Genomic DNA, 27,175 nt, shown 5'->3' on the forward strand with positions numbered 1-27,175 from the left:
CCCCCCCTACCTCTCTCTCTAGGTCGATCGACAGGGGGGCGGAGCCCCCTGTCGTCGCCTCTCGTGGACAGGGGGACTCCCCCCTGCCTCTCACTCAGTAGTCAGCACGAATAGTGTTGCTGCAATAAACTTCCACTTAAAAAAAAATGTTAAATCTGATAGAGATCGGATCCACACTATGCAGATCCACTACGATGATGGGTCTTCACCACGACATCAGATCTGCGATCAGATCTGAACCAACCAGAACAAATGATCTGATAAAAAAAACACAACTATTTAATATAAATTGTTCTTCACAACAACCAGATATGAGTGAACCAAAATAAAAGTATGCAGGTCCACGACTGAAAAGTATATCCAATCTTCACCACACTCAGATGAGTCAGATCTGTAATCAGATCACAAAAGAAATCCACAACTATGTAATATAAAGTATTTTTGTTTTTGTTTTTTTTTTCGACACCCAAATATGAAGGACCCAAAAACAGAAGTATGCAGGTCCACGACTGAAAAGTAGATTTAATCTTCACCACACTCAGATCTGTGAGCAGATCTCTAGAAAAAAAATTGCAGATCCACGACTATTTAATATGAATATTTCTTCACGACAACCAGATTTGAACGAACCAAACCCAAAATATCCATGTCCACAACTGAAAACTATATTTAATCTTCACTACATTCAGATTTGTGATCAGATCTGAACTACCCAGAGCATACGGTAAAAAAAAACACAGATCCACAATGGACTGCATTTAACCTCCACAAAAAAATTTTACCGTCACCCACTTCACGACTTTAGCACAATACCCATACCTGTATCCACTCAGTTTGGTCGACAGAGACCCATAGATCCACGCGACTTTTAGATCTGAGTCAGGACTCTTGTCAGACCTCAGATATGTACCACTCATTAAAAAAAACACCACCTTTTATCTGATTCTCTTCACGTGAACCTTTTTATCTGATCCTCTTCACGTGATCTAATACCCTTTACTCGAACTTTGACGCAGAACTTGAGATCGCGCTCCCCAGATCGACGACTTTGTTACCATGTAGAAGAAAAAACTTAGAAAATACTCAAAAACGAGAGAGAGAAAGAAAGAACTTAGAAAACTTCATTAGGTCTAATCTCCTTTAGTTTAAATAGAGATTAGCCAAGAGAGCAAATTTACATTAGAGTCCATCATTATTTATAAAATACCAAAAAACAACTTTAAGAATAAATAAACTTTACTTTAGTGTGGTCGACTTAACTTATCTTAACAGCAGGAATATAGGACCTCCCGTAGTGACCAGTCCAGTCGACCCAAGTCGAGTTTCCCAACCAGAGGAGGGAGCTCCCCTAGGAAAAAAGACTCAAAGTCCAACCCTAGAGTAAATCCTAGCAAACCCAACCAGTCCGGACCCGCGTACCATACCAAATCCAAGGCCAAGCCTAGTGAGTCTACCATTCGTTGTTTTAGGTGTCAGGAGTTAGGTCATGTCACGTCCAAGTGCCCCACCGTGAGCAAGAACACCCATTTTGTCGAGGGTAATGTTGAGTCAGCATCTGATAGTGAAAGTGAGGGTGAGTCATTGGTTAAAGGAGATGACGAGAGGGAAGTCATAGAGTTCGATGACAATGTCGAAAATTTATTGTCTATTCGTCATGTTTTGACCGCACCCCGAGAGTCGACCCCTGCAAAATGTTTGCGAAATAACATTTTTAGAACCCGGTGCAACTGTGAGAGGCATGCATGTGATGTTATAATTGATACTGGGGCGTATGAGAATATGGTGTCCGAGAGTGTCGTGTCCACCTTGAACCTGAAAACGGAGAAATTATCTCAATCATACAAGATGGCATGGTTCAAAAGAGGAAACGAGGTTCCTATCACCCAACGTTGTTTAGTTCGGTTCTCCATGGGGGAGCATTACCACAATGAGGTGCGGTGTGATGTAGCCCCTATGAGTGCGTGTTACATTCTTTTGGGACGTCCCTGTCAGTTTGATCGCAAGACCATTCACGATGGTCGTAAGAGCACATACTCATTTATTTTTAAGGGTCATAAAATAGTCTTTCTCCCTATCAAGAAGACCGGTTTTTCCACTGTGGATAAGCCTGAGCGAGTTCCTCGGCTCACGGGCTTATCTTACCGGTCTTTCTTGAGCCATTGTCGGGAAGATGGTTATTGTTATGCCCGGGTGGTTAAGCCGTCCATGAGTACGTCGTTGCCCGTTCCCGCAGACATCGCGCCCCTTGTTGAGGAGTTTCGCGACATTATGCCTGACGACCTTCCTGATGGTCTACCTTCGACGCAGGTGGTGCAGCATGCCATTGATTTTGTCCCGGGGTCGAGTCTCCCTAACCTCCCCGCGTATCGCATGAACTCATCCAAGCATGCCGAGTTGTTGAGGCAAGTTCAAGAGTTACTGCAAAAGGGGTTTATTCGTGAGAGTGTGAGCCCTTGCGCAGTACCTGCCCTACTCACCCCTAAGAAAGATGGGTCCATGTGCATGTGTGTTAATAGTCGAGCGATCAATCGCATCACTGTCAAATACCATTTTCCCATTCCTCGTTTGGATGATATGTTTGATATGTTGGTCGGTGCCTCTATGTTCTCTAAAATTGATTTAAAAAGTGGGTACCATTAAATCCGTATCCGGGAGGAGGATGAGTGAAAGACGACATTCAAGACACGTGATGGATTGTATGAGTGGTTAGTCACGCCATTTGGGTTATCAAATGCCCCAAGTACTTTCATGAATATGATGACCCAAGTGTTGCATCCTTGTATAGGGAAGTTTGTCGTTGTATATTTTGATGACATTTTGGTTTATAGTTCTTCTTTGTCTGATCATTTGAGTCATTTGCATCTGGTCTTAGAGATTTTAAGGAGGGAAAAGTTGTATGTCAATGCCAAAAAGTGTGAATTTATGACGTCAATTGTTGTGTTTTGGGGTTTCATTGTGTCGTCTGATAGAGTTAAGGCGGATCCCACCAAAATCCGTGCAATTGTAGAATGGCCTACCCCAAAGGCTATAGGAGAGATTCGTAGTTTTCACGGGTTAGCCACTTTCTATCATCGTTTTGTGAGAAACTTCAACACCCGCATGGCCCCTATCACGAAGTGCCTAAAGAGTACTAGTTTCTATTGGATGTCTGTGGCGGGAAAGGCCTTCACGCTCATCAAAGAGAAAATGACTAGTACCCCCGTCTTAGCCCTTCATGATTTTAGCGCAGTCTTTGAGGTTGAGTGTGATGCCTCTAAAGTGAGAATTGGTGCAGTCTTGAGTCAGAACCGCATGCCCATTGCTTTCTTTAGTGAAAAACTGACTCAAGTCAGGTGTCAGTACTCCACTTATGATGCCGAGTTCTATGCCGTTGTACAAACCCTTCGTTATTAGAGGCATTATCTCATTTATAAGGAGTTCGTCTTGTACACGGATCATGAGGCGTTGAAGTATTTGAATAGTTAAAAGAAGTTGAGTGCTAGACATGCAAAGTGGGTCAGCTTCTTGCAAGAGTACACCTTCACTATTCGCCATCAATCAGGTACTCTAAACAAGGTAGCTGACGCACTTAACAGGAAGAATAGACTTTTGATGACTATGTCAGTGCAGGTCATTAGGTTCAAGCAGTGCAAGGAGTTGTACCCAACGGACCCTGATTTTCAACAAGTCTGGGAAAGGTGCCTCTCCCCTGATAGCACAGCTGACCCACGGTTCAGTATACATAACGGTTATCTCTTTCGAGGTAATAAGTTATGTGTGTCTGCCTTCTCTCTTAGACTTCAATTGATTTCCGAGTTACATGAAGGGGGGATTAGTTGAGCATTTTTGACATGATAAGACGTTCGCTCTATTAGATGAACGCTACTTTTGGCCCAAAATGCGCAAAGATGTTGTCAAGTTTGTTCAAAGTTGTCGAGTGTGTCAAGTGTCCAAGGGTAGACGTCAGAATAGTGATTTGTATACTCTGTTGCCCATCCCTGAGCGGCCCTGGGAACATGTGTCTATAGATTTAATTGTGGGTCTTCCCAGAACCTCATGTCGTTTTGATTCCATCTTAGTTGTGGTTGACTGATTTTCCAAGATGGCTATCTTTGTCCCGTGTAAGCGAACCACCGATGCCTCGTTAGTAGCCTCGTACTACTTCAAGGATGTGGCCCGCTTTCATGGATTGCCCCACACGATCACCTCAGATCGTGACACGCGCTTTATGAGCCATTTTTGGAAATCGTTATGGACCTTATTGAAAACCAAGCTCCAGTTCAGCAGTGCATACCACCCACAAACCGATGGCCAAACGGAAGTTATGAACCTCACCCTAGGGAACTTGCTAAGGAGTCTAGTTGGGGAAAATATCAAAACATGGGACCTAGTCTTGCCTCAAGACGAGTTCGCATATAACAGTTTCATCAACCGGTCTACGGGCAAGTCTCCTTTTCAAGTAGTTTATGGGCGGTCACCAACCCATGTAGTAGATCTAGCACCTGTGTCTAGTCTTTCGGACCCAGCCCCATACACATTTGATGCCGTTGAGTACACGCGTGATATCCACAGACAGGTCCGAGTCAAACTTGTTGAAAGCTATGAAGCCTACAAAGCTTTCGTAGACCAAGGTTGTCGTGATGTTCAAGTTCAAGTTGGTCAGTTAGTATGGGTTTACCTGCGTTCAGAGCGTTTCCCAGTGGGTACTTATGGTAAATTGAGTCCTAAGAAATATGGCCCCTTCAAGATCCTTCGGCGATTAGGTCTAAATGCCTACCTCCTTGAATTGCCTAAAGATTGGAACATCTCGCCTATCTTCATTGTGTCTGATCTATATGCTAACTGTGGAGACAACAAGTCGTCAGAGCCGACTTCTTCCCAACCAGGGGAGAATGATGTAGAGCAGGACCGAATCGGGTCTGTACCGCATGACCAAGGCATGGTCAAGGAACCCGATCCAAAGGGGATGGACGATCGGACCCAGGAGTTGGATCCGATCGCAGGTAAGGTGCATCAGTGCAAGGATGTGACCCTACGTACCTACTCCAGAGGAAAAACAACCCAGAACGTCACCAATCCAGCTCCAGAATGAAGACGTCTCGGGTCCAGGATCGGACCCGAGACCCGGGTTCACTTGCAACCTTTAAATAGGTCATTCTAGGGTTGCGTGCAGGGAGAACTATTGAGAATTACCGCAGCCTTTCTTTCTGAGTTTTTTTTTCTTGTTTTCAGCAGTTTTCGCTTGGATTCTGATTCTCTTCACTTTGTTGATTTATTTTCTCAGTTACTTTTTTCATTCGATTGTTGATTCAAGTCTTCATTGAAATAAAAAGGAAACAAGCACCATCATTTTCGGTGCTCATTCATCGTGTTTTTGCACATTACACGATCATGGAAGTCGTGTTCTCCATTTCCGCACCCTAGTGCCCACGAAAGACGATCCCCTCGCTGCATCAGGACCGAGCTAGCCTCGGTTCCTGTGCAAAAGAGGAAGGAGGGCAGGCTTGGTAATAGGGGAAGGAGAGCAACGATCTATCATCCTCCCACTGACAAGAGCGAGAAAAATGCACGATCGAGCCAAGCTTAGTTTTTACCAACTGAGCTGACTCGGTCTGAAAGCATGGACCTGTTAGGATATATATATATATATACCCATCAAGAGTATTTTGGTCTTTTCACAGTAATAGGCATCAGCTCATTAGGGTCTAACCACCTTTTATTTTTAGTTCTTTTTTATTTTCTTTATTTTTTTTATCTTCTTACTTTTTCAGATTTGATGAGACAGCTCCAACAGGCTGTTGGAGCTGCTCCCAACAGCCCAAGAGCCACTTGGAGCTGCCCCTTTGTATTATAAACACCTTTGTATATTTCACTCTTCTAAGAGTTCTCCTATGCAATAACAAAGATATTTTTGACCCTTGTGAGTTGTGAGGGTGGTGGGGTGTGTTCTTGCATGTCCATAAGCGACATATTTTGGATTTATTCCATTTCATTACGGGACCAAGCTGAGCTCGGTTCCAGTCAGGTTCAGCTCGGCAGGCTGTGCAAACCGAGGGAGGGGATGGGCTTGGTGGTCAGGCCGAGCCCGGACTGGTCCCATTTAGTGACAAGACCGAGTCTTGCTCGGTCCACCAAGGGAGAGGCGAGAAGGCCTGACAGCCCGGTAGAGACGGTAGGAGCAGAGGCAGGGGCGGAAGGTGGATAGCGGTTTCGGCTGCCCCACCTGGTCGGCATCCAAAGGCCACAACAGCAGCCAGCGGCTGCTGCTGTCCTCTGAGAAAACAGGGGAGAGGAGAGGAACAGGGCCGAAGGCTGCTGCCCACCACTGGTGGCATGGCTGAGAGGGTTCGAGAAGACCGGACACCACCGTCAGGGTGGTTCAGCCGTGCCCTCCAGAAGCTCTGCCTCCAGCAGAGGTAGAGACGAAGGAAAGGGGGCGACAGGGGGAGTGGCCTCAACCACCCCCTTCTGGTCGCCCCACCAAAATGGCAGCAGCAGCCTAAGGCTGCTGCTAAAGACGAGAAGTCAAGGGAGGGGTGCTAGGCACCCTCTCACCTAACAAGCCAGAGCCACCACCGCTGGTGGTTCTGGTTTGCCGTCGAGCTAGCAAGGAAGAAGAGAGGGGCAAGAGAGTAATACCCTCCTACTGAGAGTAATACCCTCCTACTGAGAGTAAAAACAAAAGAGGGAAGGTGGTCGGTGGCCAACAGAGAGCACAGGGAAGGGAAAAGGGTCAGGCCCTGGCTGTCGTGGGCAACCGAGGTGGAAGGAGAGAGAGAGAGAGGCTCAGTGAGCCTGCGAGAAGGAGAGAGGGAGAGAGAGCAGCGAGCGTAGCTAAGGGGCAACGCCGGTCCGGGTGTGCCGGCGACAGGAAGAAGAAGAGGGGGGGAAGAGAGAGAGGAGTGGGAGGGGGTTCCGGTTTCAGGGAGTCGTCGGGGTTCGAGGTCAAGCAGGGCCTCAGCGAGGTGCAGGGAGGGGCGTCGGCGTGACTCAGGCGAGAGTCGGGAGGCTTCAGATCTTTTTAAAAAGAAAACTCCCATGTGTGTGTGTGTGTGTGTGTGTGGTGTGTGTGTGTGTGTGTGTGGGGGGGGGGGGGGGGTTGTTGTTGGCCCGGATCCGGGTTAGATCCGATCGGATCCAACCTGGATCCAAAACATCATTTTTTTAAAGCACGAGTATTACACGCACACCCATTCCGCCCCAAGTTCTTCTCTTTGAAATTCTATAAATGTGCTAAAAGTTGTCATGTTAGATACCATCAAGATCATAGCCCGAAATCTTTATAATACTTTTGAAGATTTTTCATTTTTCTATAAAAGAATGAGGAATGCTGATGTTAGAAGATAAAATCAGCACAAAAAGATAAAAGTGAAAAAGAAAAATCATATGCACATACTGGTGCAGACATGAAGAAAGAAAAGAAGCATGGACTGTAGTCCATAATCTTGAACATCCAATACCAAAATTGAAGGATAGTATGCAGAATGTAAAACTGACTTTGCCAGCTCGGCACAAAGCATATATATAGTGAGTGGTAGCTGCTTAATCCATAGGTCATTAACGAAAACTCACACTCGCTGTGTCCATTCAGCAAAATAAGCAAAAACAACAATTAGCAGCACTTTTGAGGAACTACTAAAGGTCCCAGTTTCACTAGGGCCTTTAGTGGTGCATCAAAATCACCACTAAATGCCTTTATGGGGGCACGCCCGGTATAAAAAATTTGTTTTTAGAGCGCTTGAAAAGTGCCGCTAATTATCGTTTTTGCTTCTTTTGCGTGCTCAGCTGAGTGTCCATCGCACGTGCGTGATGGAAGCTCAACGTGCGTCCGTTTTTGTTAAGCACAGATGTGTTAAGCAGCTACCACTCTCTCTCGAATATATATATATATATATAAGACGACCATATAATGAGATGTGGTAAAAAGAAACAAAATACCTTGACAGAAAAAGTAATACAACAATAAACAAATGAAAGAGAAAAACAAAGAAACTCCCCTTCCCATAAAAGAATGGATAAGAGAACTTCATACACCTACATAAGTTAACATGAAAATCACAATGAGAGTACAACAAAATTCTTTTATTATTGATTATTAGAGGCTATGAATGCCATAAGTGCTCTGAGCATGCAAGAGATTCCCTTCAATATGTCACGAAAAGAATCCCTAAGGCTTATGACACCTTCTACCACCCATGGGTTTTGATGCCCTTATTTTAACCCCCTTTTCATCATGCCCTTTGCCATGGTAATGTCCAAACCATCCATGCAAAACATCAACACATAGATCCATTAATATTTTATTTGCTTATCATGTCACCCTTATCTCTCGACCCAATTCATGCCACAATTTACACCAAAAACCATGTGGAAACTTGCTATAAAATTGATTAGGCATGAAATGTCCAGGAAAAAAGCTATGATTAACCATATTTCATTAGATTGAATAGATTTTTATGAAGAGTAAGAGTTATAGTTGTGAGAAATGGCCAAAAGAATCAAGGTTGTGCTCCCTATAAGAAGCTGGTTTTGCTATGGAAGTTTTGTGTTTGGGATTGGAATATGAATCCCTCACATATACTATGAAAGTTGGAATTTTGCAGCAGGAGATTAGTTTGGTGGGTGCAAACAAAGAGTCTTCTAGCGTTTTCAGAGGACAGATGATGGAATCCATGAAAAATGGAATGGTAGAAATTATTGAATATTATGTCACTACTTTCTCATATAAGTTTCACAGAATTGGTTCTCTTTTCTGCATAAAATACCTTAGTCTCAAAACCTCACTTTAAACTATATCAACTGCTTTAGTTTCATCAGAATAGCAACCTGAATATTAATTATATAATTTCAACAGAAAACCTTGAAGAAGCTAGCTTTCTATTACAGCATATTATCCATTTTCATGTGGAACAGAAAAAGAAAATGTAGAACCAAGATTGACAGAAGAAAACCATTCTATACTACAAAGGTTTTAGTTGAAAAATAAAGATGGTTATAATTGAGATTTAAAGCTGCAAACAAAGATGGCATGGTTCCATTAAATAGAATTTCAATTCACATGTAAGATGAAGACTAAGAAATCTCAGATATGCTCAACAAGCAATTAATGATCAACTATGATAAGATACTGCAATGACAATTTATGAGCTAAAAAATTAAGCACAACTGACTTTTGGCAAAGTAAGCATGATTTCTCAAAGAAAAGACATGTCATAGACAATAAAAATAACCATGAGTTATGAAAAAAAAATCAGATGTCACATGAATAAGGGATTACATTTGCCCCTTGCATGAAACTAACAGCTTCCTGTAAATACACAAGACAGTTCTTGCATATCCAAAACGCTCATTGCGCAATTCCTTGTAACATCTTTGCTCAAGATAATCTGCAATCTGTTCAATAAAAAAGCTAAGAAAGAAAAATATATATACAAAATGTGAAAGAACTTTATCAGGACATTGACATGGATTTCAAATCTAAATTATAGTAATTGAGAACTTAACAGAAATCAACAATTCCAAAAATATGTAGCAGTTGAAATCCTAGTAAAGAAAAAAATGTATGACTCCATGAAGCATCAAATGCAAAAACTAGGCACGCTATTGTGTTGTGCTCTCGACCAAGAACATCACACTTTTTGTTACTCAGTTGCATTTTTTCATAGTTTCACATTTATCATGGTTTTCTCCAGTAGGAAATAACAAGCTGACATGGATTTGGTGGCTAATGCATTTAAGTACAAATCTTGGCAACCCATTACAAGGTCCGTTTTTCATTGTGATAACAAAAGTATGGTTGTTTTATCCACTAAACTAGTCAAACATAACAAAACTAAACATATGAAGCTAGATGAACATTTGTAATGTTAGAAATGAAGTTTATATTTGGAGAATATCATGTAGCTAACACCTGTTTATTAAAGTCCACTTCCCAGTCAACGCCATTGGGAATTAAAAGCCAAGTTGTACATCATGCCCAGCTTGAAGGGGGATGTTAGACCTAACGTGGAGGTCCTCTCTGTAATCTCAGCTGGAACTTGTTTATCATATGTATTATTATCATATACTCATTTTGGATTGATATCCTTGTAACTATGTCACAGGGACATGCCATTTTGGCTGTATCCCTGGTGAGATGTGCAGACACGCTCGGACACGCCAACATGGACACCGACATACAGCATTATTTTAATATTTTTTAAATAATATTTTGTTACATTTTAATTTTATTTCAATAAAAAAACACGTGTCCTCATGTCCCATTTTTTTTAAAAAATCGAACTTCCGAGTCGAATCCAATCCCATGTCATCAAGTCCATGAATCATTATGGCATAGCCTTGTAATATGGTTTAGGGTATGGGGTATTTCTGTCACATGTATTATAAACCATGACACTCTCTATATATATAAGTGTGATAATGGATTTAGAGAAGCACTCTTCCCTTTGGTGGCCATCCCATCTTATTCCTTTTTTCTCCATCTTCTTCCTCACTCTCTTCTTCTTTCTCTAACACCTTGGTTGCAGGATTTACGTTACATTCATTTCACATTATCCACGTTCTTTTCTCATACTCTTCTCTCCTATTTAAAAGTTTGTTCGTACTTGGATATAGGTAAAAAATCCCAACTCCCAAGTTTCCAATTTGGAGTTTGTCACTGAAAAAATTATCCACATTCATAGAATGCATTAGCCATGGTTGTCCATTTGACCATGTCCTACCATAGTCCCAAGCATAGTTTAAACTCGTTGGGTCAACCGAGTGACTCGGTTCACTCAGCCCAGATCGCCCAGTCGCTGGGCCAAAAAGTGTAATATCGTGCTTTTTTACACATAGCCAAATTATGATTTTTTGAAAAATTGGCTAAGTCTGAGAGAAAAATCGGTTGGACCCCATTATTTAAACCGATGTTTTTTAGTCTGAACCTGACTTAGTTCTCATTTGCAAGGTCGAGACGAGTCAATCGAAGCGTAAGAAAGAGTTTTAAATTCGATCTTTAAATTCAAGCAAAAGTCGAGCGAAATTCAGGTTATTTTTGGGTAAAGTTCGGAATTTGATAGTAGTGTAATATGTCGTTGGATTCGTCTCGAAATGCCAAGCACAACGGTATGTTATTTTGCTTAATTCAAGTTTCGGTTAGCTCAAAAATTGCGTTTTTACAAAAAAGGGAGCAGTTTGTTAAACTGGATCCGGATTTAGATCAGATCGGATCCAATGAACTTGACCAAAATTAATATGGATCTAGACTCTATCCAAGACCCATATTAATCTGAATTAAGTCCAATCCAAAATCTACTGGGATTTATGGAGTTGGAGTTGGATGTTGGATATGGATCCATATCCAAATCCATGCTCAATATTTTTATAGCTTTAAATTCAGTTAGGAGCTTTAAATTGGAGTTAATTAAGTATAAAAAGTCTTCCTAGTCAATTTGACTATTTTTGAAAGCTTTTAAACAATTAATAATTAATAAATACTTAATAATTATTTTTTATTTATTTAATTTTTATTAATTCTGAGATGGTAATTAAGGCTTCCAAAAATGGGTCATCATGCTTACCTAAGAGGGCTTGAGAGTTTTTAAGAAAGGAGGTTTGGAAAAAAAAATATATAGAAACTTTCAAAGAAGTCAAGTTTTAGGAAATGGAAGTTTTTGAAAGAGAGCAAGAAAGGAGAAGGTCCAAGAGGAAACCCACCCTCTCCAGCCCATCTAAAGAGGGCTCGAGAAGGGGGGGGCATCACCCCCTCTTTGGCATCCCTTACACAAAAAGAAAAGAAAAGAAAAAAAGAGAGGAAGAAAGAAAGAAAAGAAAAAGAGAGGGAGAGAGAAAGAGAAGAGGAAGGAGGTAGAAGAAGAGGAGACCGGTGGATCTCCAACCATTCAACCATCCGTAAGGGGTTTTTCCTCGATTCTTATAAGGTACGGGTCTCCTCTTTTGAATCGGATGAGAAACTGAATATAGATGGGTTCTCATGCATGATTTAATGGGAATCCATGGGCAAAAGAGTCAAAAGAGTAGTTCTATATGTCTACTCTAGCATATGTCAAAAGGGCTGTACGGATCCCCTTCCATGGATTCAATTCTGATTCCTTATTCACCATTTCAAAGGAATGGATTTCTGTGTATGTTTTCTTTTATGCTGCAACGTAATCTATTTTCATGATAAAAATATAGTTGTTGTATGATGGTTTCGTTTGTTGTTTTTTTTGGATGATCCATGATTCTTGACTGTTAGATGCATATTGATGCAGGGCAGGCAGTACCAGTACCAGTACCATGTGACCCTGGCACGGCCAGGGAACCTGACCCACCAGTTGGAATGGACGATCGGACCCAGCAGCAGGGTCCGACCCCAGTTGAGTTGACTCGATGCAGGAAGATAACGTGCACCTACTCCAGAAAAAGGAAGACCCGGCTCAGCACCGATCCAGTCCCGAATTGAAGCCTTCTCGGGTCCGGGTCCGGGTCCGGGTCCGGACCTGGATCCAGTGACCATCTTTAAAAAGCACGACTTAGGGCTGCGTGAGGGCAGTCTTTAGAGAATCACTACAGTTTATTTTTCTTTTTTGAGCAGCCTTGTTTTCCTTTTCCCTATCATTCTTTCTTTTTTCCATTACAGTTCGTTGTTTACAATTTTTGTTCAACTTGTTTATCAGCAATCTGCTAGTAACATTGGGTATTTAATAAAATAAGTTCCAACTCACCATTTGGGTGAGATTGACTGTTTTTAAGCCTGTTCAGCATCCAACTATATCAGAGCCCAGGCATCCTCCGTCAGCAGCCGCATGGCTCAAGAGGCGAGGGACGACCCGGCACGCGGCAAGGAACGGGAAGAAGTTGTTACCGAGGACCCAATGATGCGCATGATGGAGATGATGACAAAGATGCAGGAGAATATGCTGCGCATGAACAGAGAGATGGCTGGAATCACAAAGAGGATGGATGGGATTGACTGTCGACTCGTCGCCATCGAATCGACCGCAGGATCGAACCCAACGACGACCCAACCAGTGGATACCACCGTGGGCGACGCTGGTATCCTCACGGCTGCAATGATCGACCCAGCCCAAGTGGGTCCTCAGCCTGCGGTATCTCAGGAGGGTTTTGGGGAAGGCCTGCGTCGGACTGTCTGTCGAGAAGCGCGTCAGCAAGGTACGCCCCCCCTGAACTCTGGTGCGACTGCGATGCAGCCGACCCCGGGGCCTTTTGGAGATCCTCCCCTCACTGGCGCAAACCCGCATGCCTGGCATCGACCCACGCACCTGGGAATGCAGGTTGGACTTAGCCTGCATGACCCGAGTTTGACGCTGATTCAGGCAGTGGGTGTGCCAGCGTCAACTCGTGCAGGGAGGGGTCTGTCAACCCTCCCGGCACCCGCGCGCGGGGTTGTGGTTGCCGGCAGCTCGAAGACTAAGGGGACCGATCCCCTGTGGTCCGGACCTGAACCCTCAGGGACCGGTCAGGAGATTATTTTATTCAGGTCCGGACCCGATTACCGAGGACCACCCTTTGGGTTCTCAGGAGCGGGTCCGGGTCTGGCAGCCCCATACCCAACCTACCCAATTGGGTTTGGTTTGCAGTTCGCTCTGAATCTGACCCAACCCGTGATTTTTGAACCCCAAAATGGATCCCATACCGACCCGAACTTGTATCGGACCCAGACGGAACTCCAGCTTGATCTTGAGCCGGGTCAAAACCAGACCCATACTCATATGGACCGTGGATCGAGATCAAACAAAACCTTTTATCCCCACAACTCGATCCCCGATCCGACCTACCCAAATCTGGGTCCGACGAGTAGTTTAGGATTAGGCCCGATCCATATCCAGTCGGGCGAACCATCCCAGTCCTACCCCAACCCAACTAGATACCCGAACTCTAACCAACCCAATAACCCCTTCCCGATCCAAAACCCAGTACCTCGCCCGACCCTACACCCTTATCATAACCCAAACCCTTATTACCCCTTTCCTACCCACTTAGAGCCAGAGACCCAACACAACCCCGACCTTTAGTAGGACCCCCTTACATACCAGTGCCCCAGCGACAGCCACAGACGGCCCCCGCCAGCGGGCAAACCCGGCCGCGACAATTTCAGCAGGGAGTGGCGCGACCTGAGCGTCGACCACCCCTCGAAGGAGTTCGTCAGCACCAGCATCCAGGCGAGCAGTACCGCATAGAGGATAATGAAGCAGCATGGGACAACAACACGTTCTGGAGCGAGTATCCTGCAGGAATGGTGGAGGCTCGCCAACAAAGAGCAGTGGAGCATCCCTCCACTTATGGGGTGAAAGCGGACCTTCCGGAGTTTGCAGGGCGGTTCGACGCAGAGCAGTTCTTCGACTGGTCTTATGCCGTGCAGTTTTTCTTTGACTACCACACTGTAGCCGAGCACCGTCGTGTCTCTTTAGCGTCTACTCGGTTGAGAGGATTAGCACAGACATGGTGGGTGGAGTTGCAGCGATCGAGGGAGCGGCAGGGGCTAGAGCGTGTACAGTCGTGGGAGGAGATGCAAAGATTGATGCAATCAAAATTCGTGCCTTCAGATCACGTTGAGAGAGCCTACAAGGAGTATCTAACCCCGCGTCAAGGCACTCGTACTGTGGTGGAGTACACTGCCGAGTTCCATCGTCTTTCTCTACAGGTGCAGATCGAGGAAACTGCCCGCCAACAGGTCACGAGGTACATCTCTGGTCTCCGTCCTGTTATTTCTGACGACTTTAGTTGTATCACGGTTGAGACATTAGATCAGGCCAGCAGTTATGCCATGAACGTCGAGGAAAAGTTGAAACAGAGACAGGAATATAGGACCTCCCGTAGTGAACAGTCCAGTCGACCCAAATCGAGTTTTCCAACCAGGGGAGCGAGCTCCCCTAGGAAGGAGGACTCAAAGTCTACCCCTAGAGCAGAAGTTAGCAGACCTGATCCGTCCGGACCCGCATTCAATACCCGGTCTAAAACCAAACCTAGTGAGTCTACGTTGTTTTAGGTGTCAGGAGCTAGGGCATGTCGCGTCTAGGTGCCCCACTGCGGGCAAAAACACCCATCTCGTCGAAGGTATTGTGGAGTCAGCATCTGAGAGTGAGAGTAAGTCTTTGATCGAGGATGAGGATGAGAGGGAAGTCGTAGAGTTCGACGGCAATGTCAACAATCTATTATCCATCTGTCATGTCTTGACCGCACCCCGAGAGTCGACCCTTGTCGAATGGCTACGGAACAACATTTTTAGAACCCGATGCAATTGTGAGGGTCACGCATGTGATGTTATTATCGACACCGGTGTTTGTGAGAACATGGTGTCCGAGAGTGTTGTGTCTACCTTGAATCTGAGAACCGAGAAACTGTCTCACCCCTACAAGATGGCGTGGTTCAAGAAAGGAAACGAGGTTCCCATCACCCAGTGTTGTTTAGTCCGATTCTCCATGGGGGAGCACTACCACGACGAGGTGTGGTGTGATGTAGCCCCTATGAATGCGTGTCACATCCTATTGGGACGTCCTTGGCAGTTTGATCGCAAAACCATTCATGATGGCCGTAGGAACACGTACTCGTTCATCTTTAAGGGTCATAAGATAATCCTTCTCCCCATCAAGGAGACGGGGTTTCCCACGATAGATAAGTCTGAGCGAGTTCCTCGGCTGACCGGACTATCCTACCGGTCTTTCTTGAACCAATGTCAGGAGGATGGTTATTGTTATGCTGTGGTGGCTAAACCCTCAGTGAGTACGTCGTTACCAGTTCCTACGGACATCAAACCCCTTATTGAAGAGTTTAGCGACATTATGCCAGATGGTCTTCCTTCCATGTGTGTCGTGCAACATGCTATTGATTTTGTGCCAGGGTTGAGTGTCCCCAATCTCCCCGCATATCGTATGAACCCCTCCGAGCATGCCGAGTTGTTGAGACAGGTCCAGGAGTAAATGCAAAAGGGCTTTATTCGTGAAAGCGTGAGCCCTTGCGCAGTACCCGCCTTGCTCACCCCTAAGAAAGATGGGTCCATGTGCATGTGTGTTGATAGTCGGGCCATAAACCGTATCACTGTCAAATACCGTTTTCCCATCCCTCGTTTGGATGATATGTTCGATATGTTGGCCGGTGCTTCCATTTTTTCCAAAATTGATTTAAAAAGTGGGTATCACCAGATTCGTATCCGAGAGGGGGACGAGTGGAAGACGGCATTCAAGACACGTGATGGGTTGTATGAGTGGTTAGTCATGCCATTTGGACTATCCAATGCCCCAAGTACTTTCATGAATATGATGACCCAAGTGCTACGCCCTTGTATAGGGAAGTTTGTCGTGGTATATTTTGATGATATTTTGATTTATAGTTCATCTTTGTCTGACCATTTGAGTCACCTGCGTCAGGTCTTAGAAATTTTAAGGAGAGAAAAATTGTATGTCAATGCGAAGAAGTGTGAGTTCATGACGTCCAGTGTCGTTTTCCTAGGCTTTATTGTGTCATCTGATGGAGTTAAGGCAGACCCCGCGAAAGTTCGTGCGATTGTTGATTGGCCTATCCCAAAGACTATTGGAGAGATCTGTAGTTTTCACGAATTAGCCACTTTTTACCGACGTTTCGTGAGAAACTTCAGCACCCTCATGGCCCCCATCACGGAGTGCCTCAAGGGTACTAGTTTTCAATGGACGCCTGCTGCGGGAAAAGCCTTTACGATCATCAAAGAGAAAATGACCAGTGCCCCTGTCTTAGCCCTTCCTGATTTTAGTGAAGTCTTTGAGGTTGAGTGTGATGCCTCCAAGGTGGGAATCGGCGCAGTCTTGAGTCAGAATCGCAGACCAGTTGCCTTCTTTAGTGAGAAGCTGACGCATGCCAGGTGTCAGTATTCCACTTATGATGTTGAGTTTTATGCAGTTGTACAAGCCCTTCGTTATTGGAGACATTATCTCATTTATAAGGAATTTGTCTTGTACACGGACCATGAGGCATTGTAGTATCTGAATAGTCAAAAGAAGTTGAGTGCTCGTCATGCTAAGTGGGTCAGCTTCTTGCAAGAGTACACCTTTTCAATTCGCCATCAATCTGGTACCCTGAACAAGGTGGTTGACGCTCTTAGCAGGAAGAACAGCCTCCTGATGACCATGTCAGTGCAGGTCGTTGGGTTCGAACAGTGCAAAGAATTATATCCCACGGACCCGAATTTTCAACAAGTCTGGGAGGGGTGCATCTCTTCATATTGCACCCTCGACCCCCGTTTTAGTATTCATAATGGTTACCTCTTCCGTGGGAACAAATTATGTGTGTCTGATTTCTCCCTTAGGCTTCAGTTGATTTCTAAATTACATGAAGGAGGGTTAGCAGGGCATTTCAGGCATGATAAGACGTTCACTCTGTTAGATGAACGATACTTTTGGCCCAAAATGCGCAAAGATGTTGTCAAGTTCATCCAAGGGTGTCATGTGTGTTAAGTGTCCAAGGGTCATCGTCAGAACAGTGGTCTGTATACTCCGTTACCCATTCCTGAACGGCCGTGGGAGCACGTATCCTTGGATTTTATCATGGGCCTCCCAAGAACGCCGCGTCGTTTTGATTCAATTTTAGTCGTTGTTGATCGATTCTCCAAAATGGTTATTTTTGTCCCGTGTAAGCGAACCACCGATGCCTCTTTAGTAGCGTCCTATTATTTCAAGGACGTCGCTCGCTTCCATGGTCTACCCCACACAATCACTTCTGATCGTGACATGCGTTTTATGAGCCACTTTTGAAAATCGTTATGGGCTTTATTGAAGACCAAGCTTCAGTTTAGTAGTGCGTACCACCCCCAAACCGATGGCCAAACCGAAGTTGTGAACTGCACCTTAGGAAACTTGTTACGGAACCTCGTAGGGGAAAATGTTAAAACCTGGGATCTAGTCTTGCCTCAAGCTGAGTTTGCATATAATAGTTTCATCAATAGGTCCACAGGCAAGTCTCCTTTTCAAGTGGTTTATGGTCGGTCGCCCACTCATGTCGTCGATCTAGCTCCAGTATCCAGTCTCCCTGACCTCGCCCCAGACGCCTTTGATGTCGTTGAATACATGCGTGATATACATAGGCAAGTCCGGGCCAAACTCATTGAGAGTTACGAAGCGTACAAAGCCTTCGTTGACCAAGGTCGTCGCGACATTCAGTTTCAAGTTGGTCAGTTTGTTTGGGTCTACCTGCGTCCTGAGCGTTTTCCCGTGGGCACTTATAATAAACTGAGTCCTAAGAAATATGGTCCCTTCCAGGTCCTACGACGTTTAGGTTTGAATGCCTACCTTATAGAACTGCCTCACGATTGGAACATTTCCCCGATTTTCAATGTGTCTGATCTATATGCTTACTGTGGAGACAACAAGTCGTCGGAGCCGACTTCTTCCCAACCCGGGGAGAATGATGCAAGGCAGGCGGTACCAGTACTAGTACCATGTGACCCTGGCACGGCCAGGGAACCCGACCCACCAGTTGGAATGGACGATCGGGCCCAGCAGCAGGGTCCGACCCCAGGTGAGTTGACTCGATGCAGGAAGATAACGCGCACCTACTCCAGAAAAGGGAAGACCCGGCTCAGCACCGATCCAGTCCCGAATTGAAGCCTTCTTGGGTCCGGGTCCGGACCCGAATCCAGTGACCATCTTTAAAAAACATGACTTAGGGCTGCGTGAGGGAAGTCTTTGGAGAATCACTACAGTTTATTTTTCTTTTCTGAGCAGCCTTGTTTTCCTTTTCCCTGTCATTCTTTCTTTTTTCCATTACAGTTCGTTGTTTACAATTTTTGTTCAACTTGTTTATCAGCAATCTGGCAGTAACATTGGGTATTTAATAAAATAAGTTCCAACTCACCATTTGGGTGATATTGATTGTTTTTAAGCCTGTTCAGCATCCGACTATACACAGTCGTGCCTACCCAGCCTTCATCAAGATCACGCGAGAACTGGAGTGCGCATCGACAGGCCGTGTCTTCACTGCTCGTATCACAGCCCTTTGAAGGCTGCATCACATATAAACTGGGGTTAAACCATCCAGTGTGCATGTAGTTAGAAAGAAAAATTTTCTGTGCACACTTGTTGTCAGGTTGAAACATAGGTTCTCTGTTAACTTATGTCCAGGTTAGGGCAGCACGTGTAGTTGAGCCGATTGGACACTCTAACTCGGCTTTCGTTAACTGAGTTGGGAACACTACTTTCTTACCCAATTCCTAATGCTTCATGTAACCGGAATTAATATGCCAGTCATTTATGGATTTTCATATGGTAGCTGTCAACTGTTCAGGAATCGTACCTAATTGTTGTCTGTGTTAATCTCTTGTTTCCTGAAGTGTAGCTTTTCTTCAAATTGTAACCTTAAGTAATGTGAAATTTTTATTATGCAAAATTATATAGAAACTTGATAACAAATAATGCTTGTATAGCTTGGCATAGTGGATGATTCTTTACTCATATTAACATTTTGTTTCCAGCAGTTGGTAACTAATTCATAATCAGATAACCAATATCTTAGAAGACTAACAAAGGTTTCACCTATATACTGACGCCCTGTCAGTCATGGCTGGGTTCTGGTCGTACTTGACCAGACCCAGTCTGGTTTTGGTTGGACAGCCGACAGCCAGCTGAGTTACTTAGCTGAGCTTGCCGGGTCTCGTCAGGCCAGTCCAGCCACTCGACTGGACTGTGTTAGCTGGCCAGATATGGCCAACACCCATCTAGGCGCTGACAGAAATTAATGTACTCACTGTAGTACACATATATACCTATGTTTGAAAATTCTTTACTATGATAAAAGATGGTATTCGATTGAATATACTTGTTTTGAAGCTCTGTCACCTAGTTTTACATAAAGCCGTATGGTATTGATTGCTCAGATATCATTTATTCAACGTGTACCATTAATAGATGCATTCTTATGCTCCTTTATTTTTGCTGCTTACCCTTCCCATTTGATCTGTTACTTATAAGGCCCTCCCAGCAATATAAATGAATCCACTACCCTTACTTTCTGACTAAGTTTTGACCCAGTTACTATTTACAAAATCTGTATCTTATTATGTCTTACAGTTTGACCCAGTTCTTTTTGTATGATACCCACAGACCATGTTTTATCTTAACTCTTGAGTATTGGAGGCTGGCGGGCAGTCAGCCGAGTAGGGCTCAGCTAACTGCCAGGCCCTGGCAGACCGTGGTACAGTCCCTGGCAGGGCCTGTACTCTAATTGTCAGACTCAGACCTGATCCGTCAGTCCCCTAATTGGGGTTGTGCCTAGTAGTCGTCACAAGAAAAAAATATATCTTTAGCAGACTCAGTATTGGCTCAAGTCTGGGAATGTTAAAGCTATAGGTATGCTAACTTTCAGATTGTGTGAAGTGTGTGCTAACATGCATACACAGACTTCATACGTGGAATGGTTACATTAGGTGTTTATGTGGGTTTGCATGTAGGCAGTTGCATGATTGTTCACATGTGGAAGGTTTCATTGACATGAATATGCGCATTTGGTGAATGTGTGTCCCTGTCATGAGTATATGAATTGCATACAAGCACATGCATGCATGACGAATACATGCATATGAATATTATTGTTGTTCATGCATATCTCTATATGGGCATGCGGGATAAATGCATAGTGGCATGCGATTCATGATCTTTGCATATAAATGCATAAATGATCAAAATGGATCATCGTAGGCCGTGTAAGCCTTGAGTGTATGTTGTTCTTCGTTTTATGCATTGCAAAAATCGAATGTGATATTGTGTTCTTGTTGCACAGTTCTATGTTGCCACGGGTTGTGACCCCGTGAAGAGCTTTGCATGTTGAATTGCGAGCTTATGTTATTAATTTTGCATGAGTAAATGGCAAGTTAAAAAGAAATAAATTAATATCAAGATAGAAGAAATTAAAGAACAGTGTAATTTATGTCTCATTGATGTCCGTTCTACAGTGTGAGAATCTTAGATATTGTGATTTTGTAGAAACCGTGAGCATACTAAAACTCTGTGTGTGTGTTGTGCCCTTGAACCTGATATTGAGGTTATTTTCCTGACCACGATTTTAGGGAGAGTCTGTCACTTTGCCTTGAGGTGGTGTGTAGACACAATTGTTGTTTTGGTATACCAAGAAAGTGACACTTGTAGATTTGGATGTCCATGGTGTCCCCGACATTAGATTTAGATGTCTAATGTTCTGAAGGTTGTTTCGGTCGAGAGTTAAGTTTGGAACCCAGTAATAAAATACAAATTGTGTGCTAAGTTACCCTAAAAACCCTACTTGACCTCAGAGATTTTACTCGTTTGTAGTATCCGCGGGCAACGATAATTAAAAAGAGAAATTTAAATTATGTGCATTTAATAGGGTCATATAAATGAAAAGAAAAATTCTAATTAAAAATAATAAATGACACATGCATATGCATCTAAATCATGCAATCTTCCTGTTATGCATTAGAACATGCATTTTATTTCATTTTTACTTGTTGGTGTGGTATAGATGGATACATCAGGTATGATTTCTATTTGTTTAATAACATGTATTCATGGCTTAGTAATGTTTCTTGTTAATGTAAAGATGATTCTGCTTGTTTAGCATTTGCCACGTTACTTAGATGATTGCTTAAAATTATGAAACTGTCATAATTATATTTCCTCCAAATTATTGTATGGATCTCATCTGTATTCTTTGTTCTTATTTGTTTCATTAGAGGAATTTGTACACATATTTCTTTGAATGTTTGACACCCTTACTGTTGTGGTTTTACAGTCTCTGATGATCAGTGAGGCGACCTGCTCACGAGTGAAGTCACGAGCGCGTTACTTGGTTACTTGACAGATTTTTTGGACAGTGTGGCTCTACTTCTTTTTTTTTCTTTGCATTTTGCTTATGTCCCGGACTCTTGTCTTTAAACCTTAAGCAATTCAATAAATAAAGTGATGATTGGTTTGGTATGAAAAGGTGAGTATAAGATCCCTTGTGGTGGTGGTGGTGTTTCAACTGTAAGGACCCGGGGTTTCTGGGAATGTTTTCACACTTGTAAAAAAAAACGCATTTTTTGGGGGTATGAGTCAGGGTTGTTACAAAAAGAGTGTTGAACAATACTCGGTTTGTACAAAACTCAGTCGAATCATGGGCAAGTCTCATATATATATATATATCATATGAAATATAATATATGTATATTATATATAAAAATATAGGTATACATGTATTAATAAAATTATACATTAAATATATTACAAAACATATCATATAATGCATATTATATATAATATATTGGTAAAATACTATAAAATATAGATAGTATATACATATATTTATATTTTATATAAAATATAAAGTTAACATGACCGGGCAAAATCACGAGTCACTCATGGAAGAGCCGAGTGATGAGTCACTAGGTTTTAAAACCATGGTCCCAAGTCACTAATGCCATATTTTACAAGTTTAACTTAGGAATTTAAGCAACTCAATTGTTAAAGTTGTTTCAAATTTGTAGGTGGGGGTTGGAGGGAAGGCTTGATGGTTGATGATACACCTGACATAGTTCTGCCGATAAATGCTCAATCAAGTCAAAAAAAAGTGCCAACGAAGTCAACAATGTTATACCTCACGAAGACTCTTGGTCAAAAAGTTGAATTTGAACAGATCAACATTCAATGAACTCAACCAGGTCGACACAAGGCTCATTGATTTGGTTATGTAACCAAGCCTAACCAAAATAGATAGAGTCTATATAGGATCGAAGAAAGCCACATTTCTGGGCTGCTCATAAACACCATGATAAAAGTCTAGTCCAGTCCCAATAATACACTTAATTCAAGAGCCTGGCAAGGTCAGTAAACCTAGTTTTTTTAGCCAAATCTGCAAACCGAGTCTTGAAGATATGGCCATGAGAAATTAGGAGATAAATGGTCAGTCATTTTCAAAACTAACTCTTAAACACCATTTAAACCAGAAATGGAGCCAGTGGCCATAAAATTAGAACACCTGATCATAATTCAACAACTTTGCATGACTATAAATTGGAAACTGAATAGGCATGCTGGTACTTTTAGAAGTTCGATTATCATCACTAAATTGCCTATAAAAGCAAAAAAGACAACTGTTAAGAACCATGGTAGCTTGTGCTATGACATAAGTTGCATAGTGTTAATCAACATGTATCAAGGATAAACATCTCAAACATATATCAAGTACTTCAAGAGTGAGAAGCAAGATTATGAAACTAAATATGGGGATGAAAACTATTTTAGAATAAACCATTATTACTTTAACCAATTAGGTAAACAAAAAGAAGATATAAAACACTGATTTAAAAATGGCATGCAATAAAAGAGAATGGTACCTTTGGGATACGCAGGGGATTTCTTAGAGCATATTCACATAGTTTACCAATCTTCCGATCATTTGGCTCTTCATCCTGTTAAAATATTTTCACAAATCCCAAAAAGATTAACTTTTCTATGTAAAATTAAAAAGGAAAAAGATGCAAACAGATGGATTTGCATCAAGCGCAATGAGCATGCTCAGTGACTCTAAATCATTTTTTTCCTCGGAATTAACAGATAAACTATACATATAAAATAAAAGAGAAAAAAATGAAAGAGAACAAAGCTTTTTTTTATCACTTTGTTTCCCAATCCATCAGCAATCTACCTCCTCCATGTTCGATAAATATAAGAGAAATGGCAACTGATTATGGCCAATACCAGGTATATAAGCAGTGATTTCAAATCTAGAGGTTAATCATACTTTGGCAACTTTACATAAGACAGAGTTTGGTCTTTTGGGATGATAGTGGAAAAGTTGACAGATAAGTCACCCTTACTGTTACTCTACAAAACCATATGAGCTTTTCACCTCATACAGCTCCTCATTCAATTCTCTCAAAGGAATTGGATCATTTTCCTCGTTCGAGAATCTCCTCCCTCATTCCACTCTGTCCCTAAGAGTAACTAGGACCAATTTAGTCATGTTTTAATGTTTCAATTGAACACTTTCCATTTTTTTCATCATCAAGGGAAAATATTATTCTTTTACCAAACATATGCATCCCCAGAAAAGAAAAAGGTAGAGCAAGAAGCTCTTCCCATTACTCGATGGATAGGCATTCACAAGTTGGTGCAATGAAAATCAATAAATCGTATTTGACTACATTGCATCAGATGATTAACAGCAATCACTCACATTGTAGAATCCAGAAGAATCACAACATAAGAAGTTGTCATCGAATAAGCAAAAGCATAGTTTCTCGCCCCTCCACAAATAAATATTAAAAGCAGGCAAAATGCAAGCAAATCCAATTGAAAAGGATGGGGGGGAACCCAAAAAAAGAAACTCCAATTAGTATATAACGAGAACTTCTAAGAACTGCAGATTCCCCCAAGTCACAAAGGTCATCACAAAACAACGAAGAACAAACAGGAGGTACCGACATTCGGAGACAAGTTACCTGTGATTTAGGGAAAATATCTGCAAGAAGCTTCTTGTACCGCTTGACCGGCTGCCTCGACCTCGCACGCAACGATGGGCAGAAGAAACACAGACTCCCGCAAACTGGCAGCACTCTCCTCGAGATAACCCCCATTTCTCACAGCTCCAACCCAAAAAAACAATTTTAGTCCCTTCTTCCAATATCAATCAAACCACAGAATTATCCACGAAGAATCCTAACACGACAAGAAAACAAAAAGCACAAACCACAAAAACGAAAAAAATAATCAACGATCACGATTGAAAAAACAAAAATTTGGACGAGCCAGGAACATTCAGAAACGGGAACCATCCGAAGTTCACCCCAATTAAATCAAAAGAAGAACCCGTTGAATTCATCCGAATCAAACGACGAAAAACAATCAAACGAATTGTAACCATCCCACTTCCACAGAAATAAGCTCAATCAACCCAAAAAAATAGAAGCAAAACCTAAGATACCAAGGATTTCCGCGAGGACCCAACGGATTCCGATCGAATTGCGGCGATCGCAACGGCGAGAGCTCGCAAAGAAGAATGAGAGCTCCCTTACCTCGAGAGGAAGAGGCCGGAGATCCACCGGAAATTCGAGAAGGTAGGCGCTGGATCTCCGCCACCCTCCACCGGAGAAAGAGAGGAGAGGGAATAGTTGCCGACGAAAACGCAGCGGCTTCCTCCGCAACGACTACTTTTACCGGCTCCGTTTAAATCGCGCGCTCTCAGCTGTCTTTATGTGTTTTCTTCTCCTCTAGAAATGAGAAGAAAAAGGAGAGGTCTAACATTTACCACTCCTTGTACAAGAAATTTCGGATGTGCCATTTTCTGTTTCACCCCAGCGTATCTCCTGTAGGGATGTAAACGGTTGGTATGGTGTATTATATCCAAATCCGTGTTTGGTTCCGAAATGGATCTGAATTTAACATAGATCCAAATCCAAATACATGCAAATGTTGGATCGGATTATCTATTCAAGCTAGTTGGATCAGGACTCAGTTTTAGCTTTTCCAATCCTAATCTGAGTTCGGATCCAATTAAGCTGGATTCAATGGTGCTTAGATCAGAAGTGACTCTGACAGATGCCTCCCAATTTCATCCATCCAAACTCCAAAGCCTCAAACCTCCTTTTTTTGCTAGGTTGGATGTGGGTCAGATAATGATGGATCAGAACCAGGATCCGAAACTTAATCAGATGGTCCATGTACAGTCAGATTGGGTCCAATTCGTCTGTGCTAAACACGAATCCAGTGGATCCATTTTGTGGCAATAGTGGATTCAGTGTGAAAAGTTTGGGAACAAGGCATTACGTGAATCTGGATTTAATCTGAATTTTTCTCTTTGATCGTTAAATTGAATTGAACACTTCCATGGTTTTACAACCCGAGTAACCGGATCTTTGGGTCTAGTGGGTCTCAGACCCAGGTCCAATTAAAGGGTATGGCATCTGGATCCTCATCTAGATCCTTACATACATTGACATCTCTATTTAGTAATTGAATTGAAAGGGCAGTTCAGTCTTGTGAAATAGGGTTAATTCAGTAATTGTCTTAGAATTCGCGTCATTTTTAAAATGTTTTTCAATGGGAGGTCCATTTATCTCTTTATGGTTCCCTTGTAAGTTCCGGTTGTTGTACCCATTGACTTTTATGGGACAATAGAGGTAGCCATGTCATTGTACAGCTAGGCGGATCCCAGAGGATCCATTTTAGAAAGGTCCATTTACGAGGAGAGGCTCATGTGGGACCGGTCACTGACGTCACCTATGAGGATTGCTTGGATTCTCTACTTTAGTCTATGACCCATAAACCATGATCCAATCTGCGAAGCTGATTCGATAGATGTGTAAACAGGTCGGATCCAGATTGAATTTGGGCGTTTACTGAATCCAACTTCATTGGATATTCCTTAATCGGTTTTGTGTTTGGATCCAGAAGCAAATGAGAACAAGGTAAAAGCTAAATGTGACAATTGGATGTTTTTCTTTCAAAAAAAAAAAGTGATAATTGGATGTTGTTTGCTATACTCAATCCTATTAATCGGATTCCATTTTTCTCCAATACTAGACTCAAATCCAAAGTCCAGCCTTTTGACATCCCTAGAGCTCGAGCCTAAACAAGTTGGGCTCAACTTCAGCTCACCTCGTGTGCAGTCCTTGCAGTCATCTTGGCTGGTAAACAAACCAAGCAGCTCATGACTCAGCTTGTCACAAACCCCGTTCATGATTGGTTTATATAGCTCATAAGCTGATACACGAGCAACTCATTTAGCTGTTTTAAGTGTAATATATGAAGAGAAGAATGAATAGAATATATACACTAAAATGGATGCATGAAAAATATATACAAAAAATATAAAGTACCCAATGTAATATATACAAATATATATATATATATATATATATATATATATATATATATATATATATATATATATATATATATATATATTCTATGTATAAATAACATGAAATTTGTTATATGAGCCAGCTCATGCTTGGCTCGGCTGATTCGAGGACAAGCCTAGTTCTTGCTGGCTAGACATATATTGCATTAGGTCAATGGCTTGTCCATGTATGAGTAGTTTGATAACATCCTTGGTTATTAGGGTTGTTTTTCATTGAACAATATTTTTATATGAGATTGAAACTATCTTGGGCCGATCTTTCAAATTGGGCATGTGCAGTACAGAGCTCTACTAAGTGAAAAATGCATCGAGTGTAGGAACACGTGGCATGTGTTTGCATGATCGGTGATGTGCG

At 42.5% G+C, this 27,175-nt stretch overlaps 1 protein-coding gene across 1 annotated transcript in view; it reads right to left on the minus strand.

The window, feature by feature from the left end:
• LOC149830297 (protein SEMI-ROLLED LEAF 2-like) overlaps positions 1 to 24,821 on the minus strand; it is a 65,688-nt gene extending 40,867 nt beyond the window's left edge. Inside the window, exons 1-3 of the mRNA XM_090015418.1 lie at positions 24,401 to 24,821; positions 23,294 to 23,368; positions 9,257 to 9,372 (exon numbers count right to left, since the gene is read on the minus strand). Coding sequence (XP_089871544.1) covers positions 9,257 to 9,372; positions 23,294 to 23,368; positions 24,401 to 24,535 — 326 coding nt within the window. The 5' untranslated portion in view covers positions 24,536 to 24,821. The remainder of the gene's footprint in view (positions 1 to 9,256; positions 9,373 to 23,293; positions 23,369 to 24,400) is intronic.
• Between the last annotated feature and the right edge of the window lie 2,354 nt (positions 24,822 to 27,175).

Source organism: Nuphar pumila, chromosome 8 (assembly GCF_984573655.1).
Source record: "Nuphar pumila chromosome 8, dmNupPumi1.hap1.1, whole genome shotgun sequence".
Lineage (NCBI taxonomy): Eukaryota > Viridiplantae > Streptophyta > Magnoliopsida > Nymphaeales > Nymphaeaceae > Nuphar > Nuphar pumila.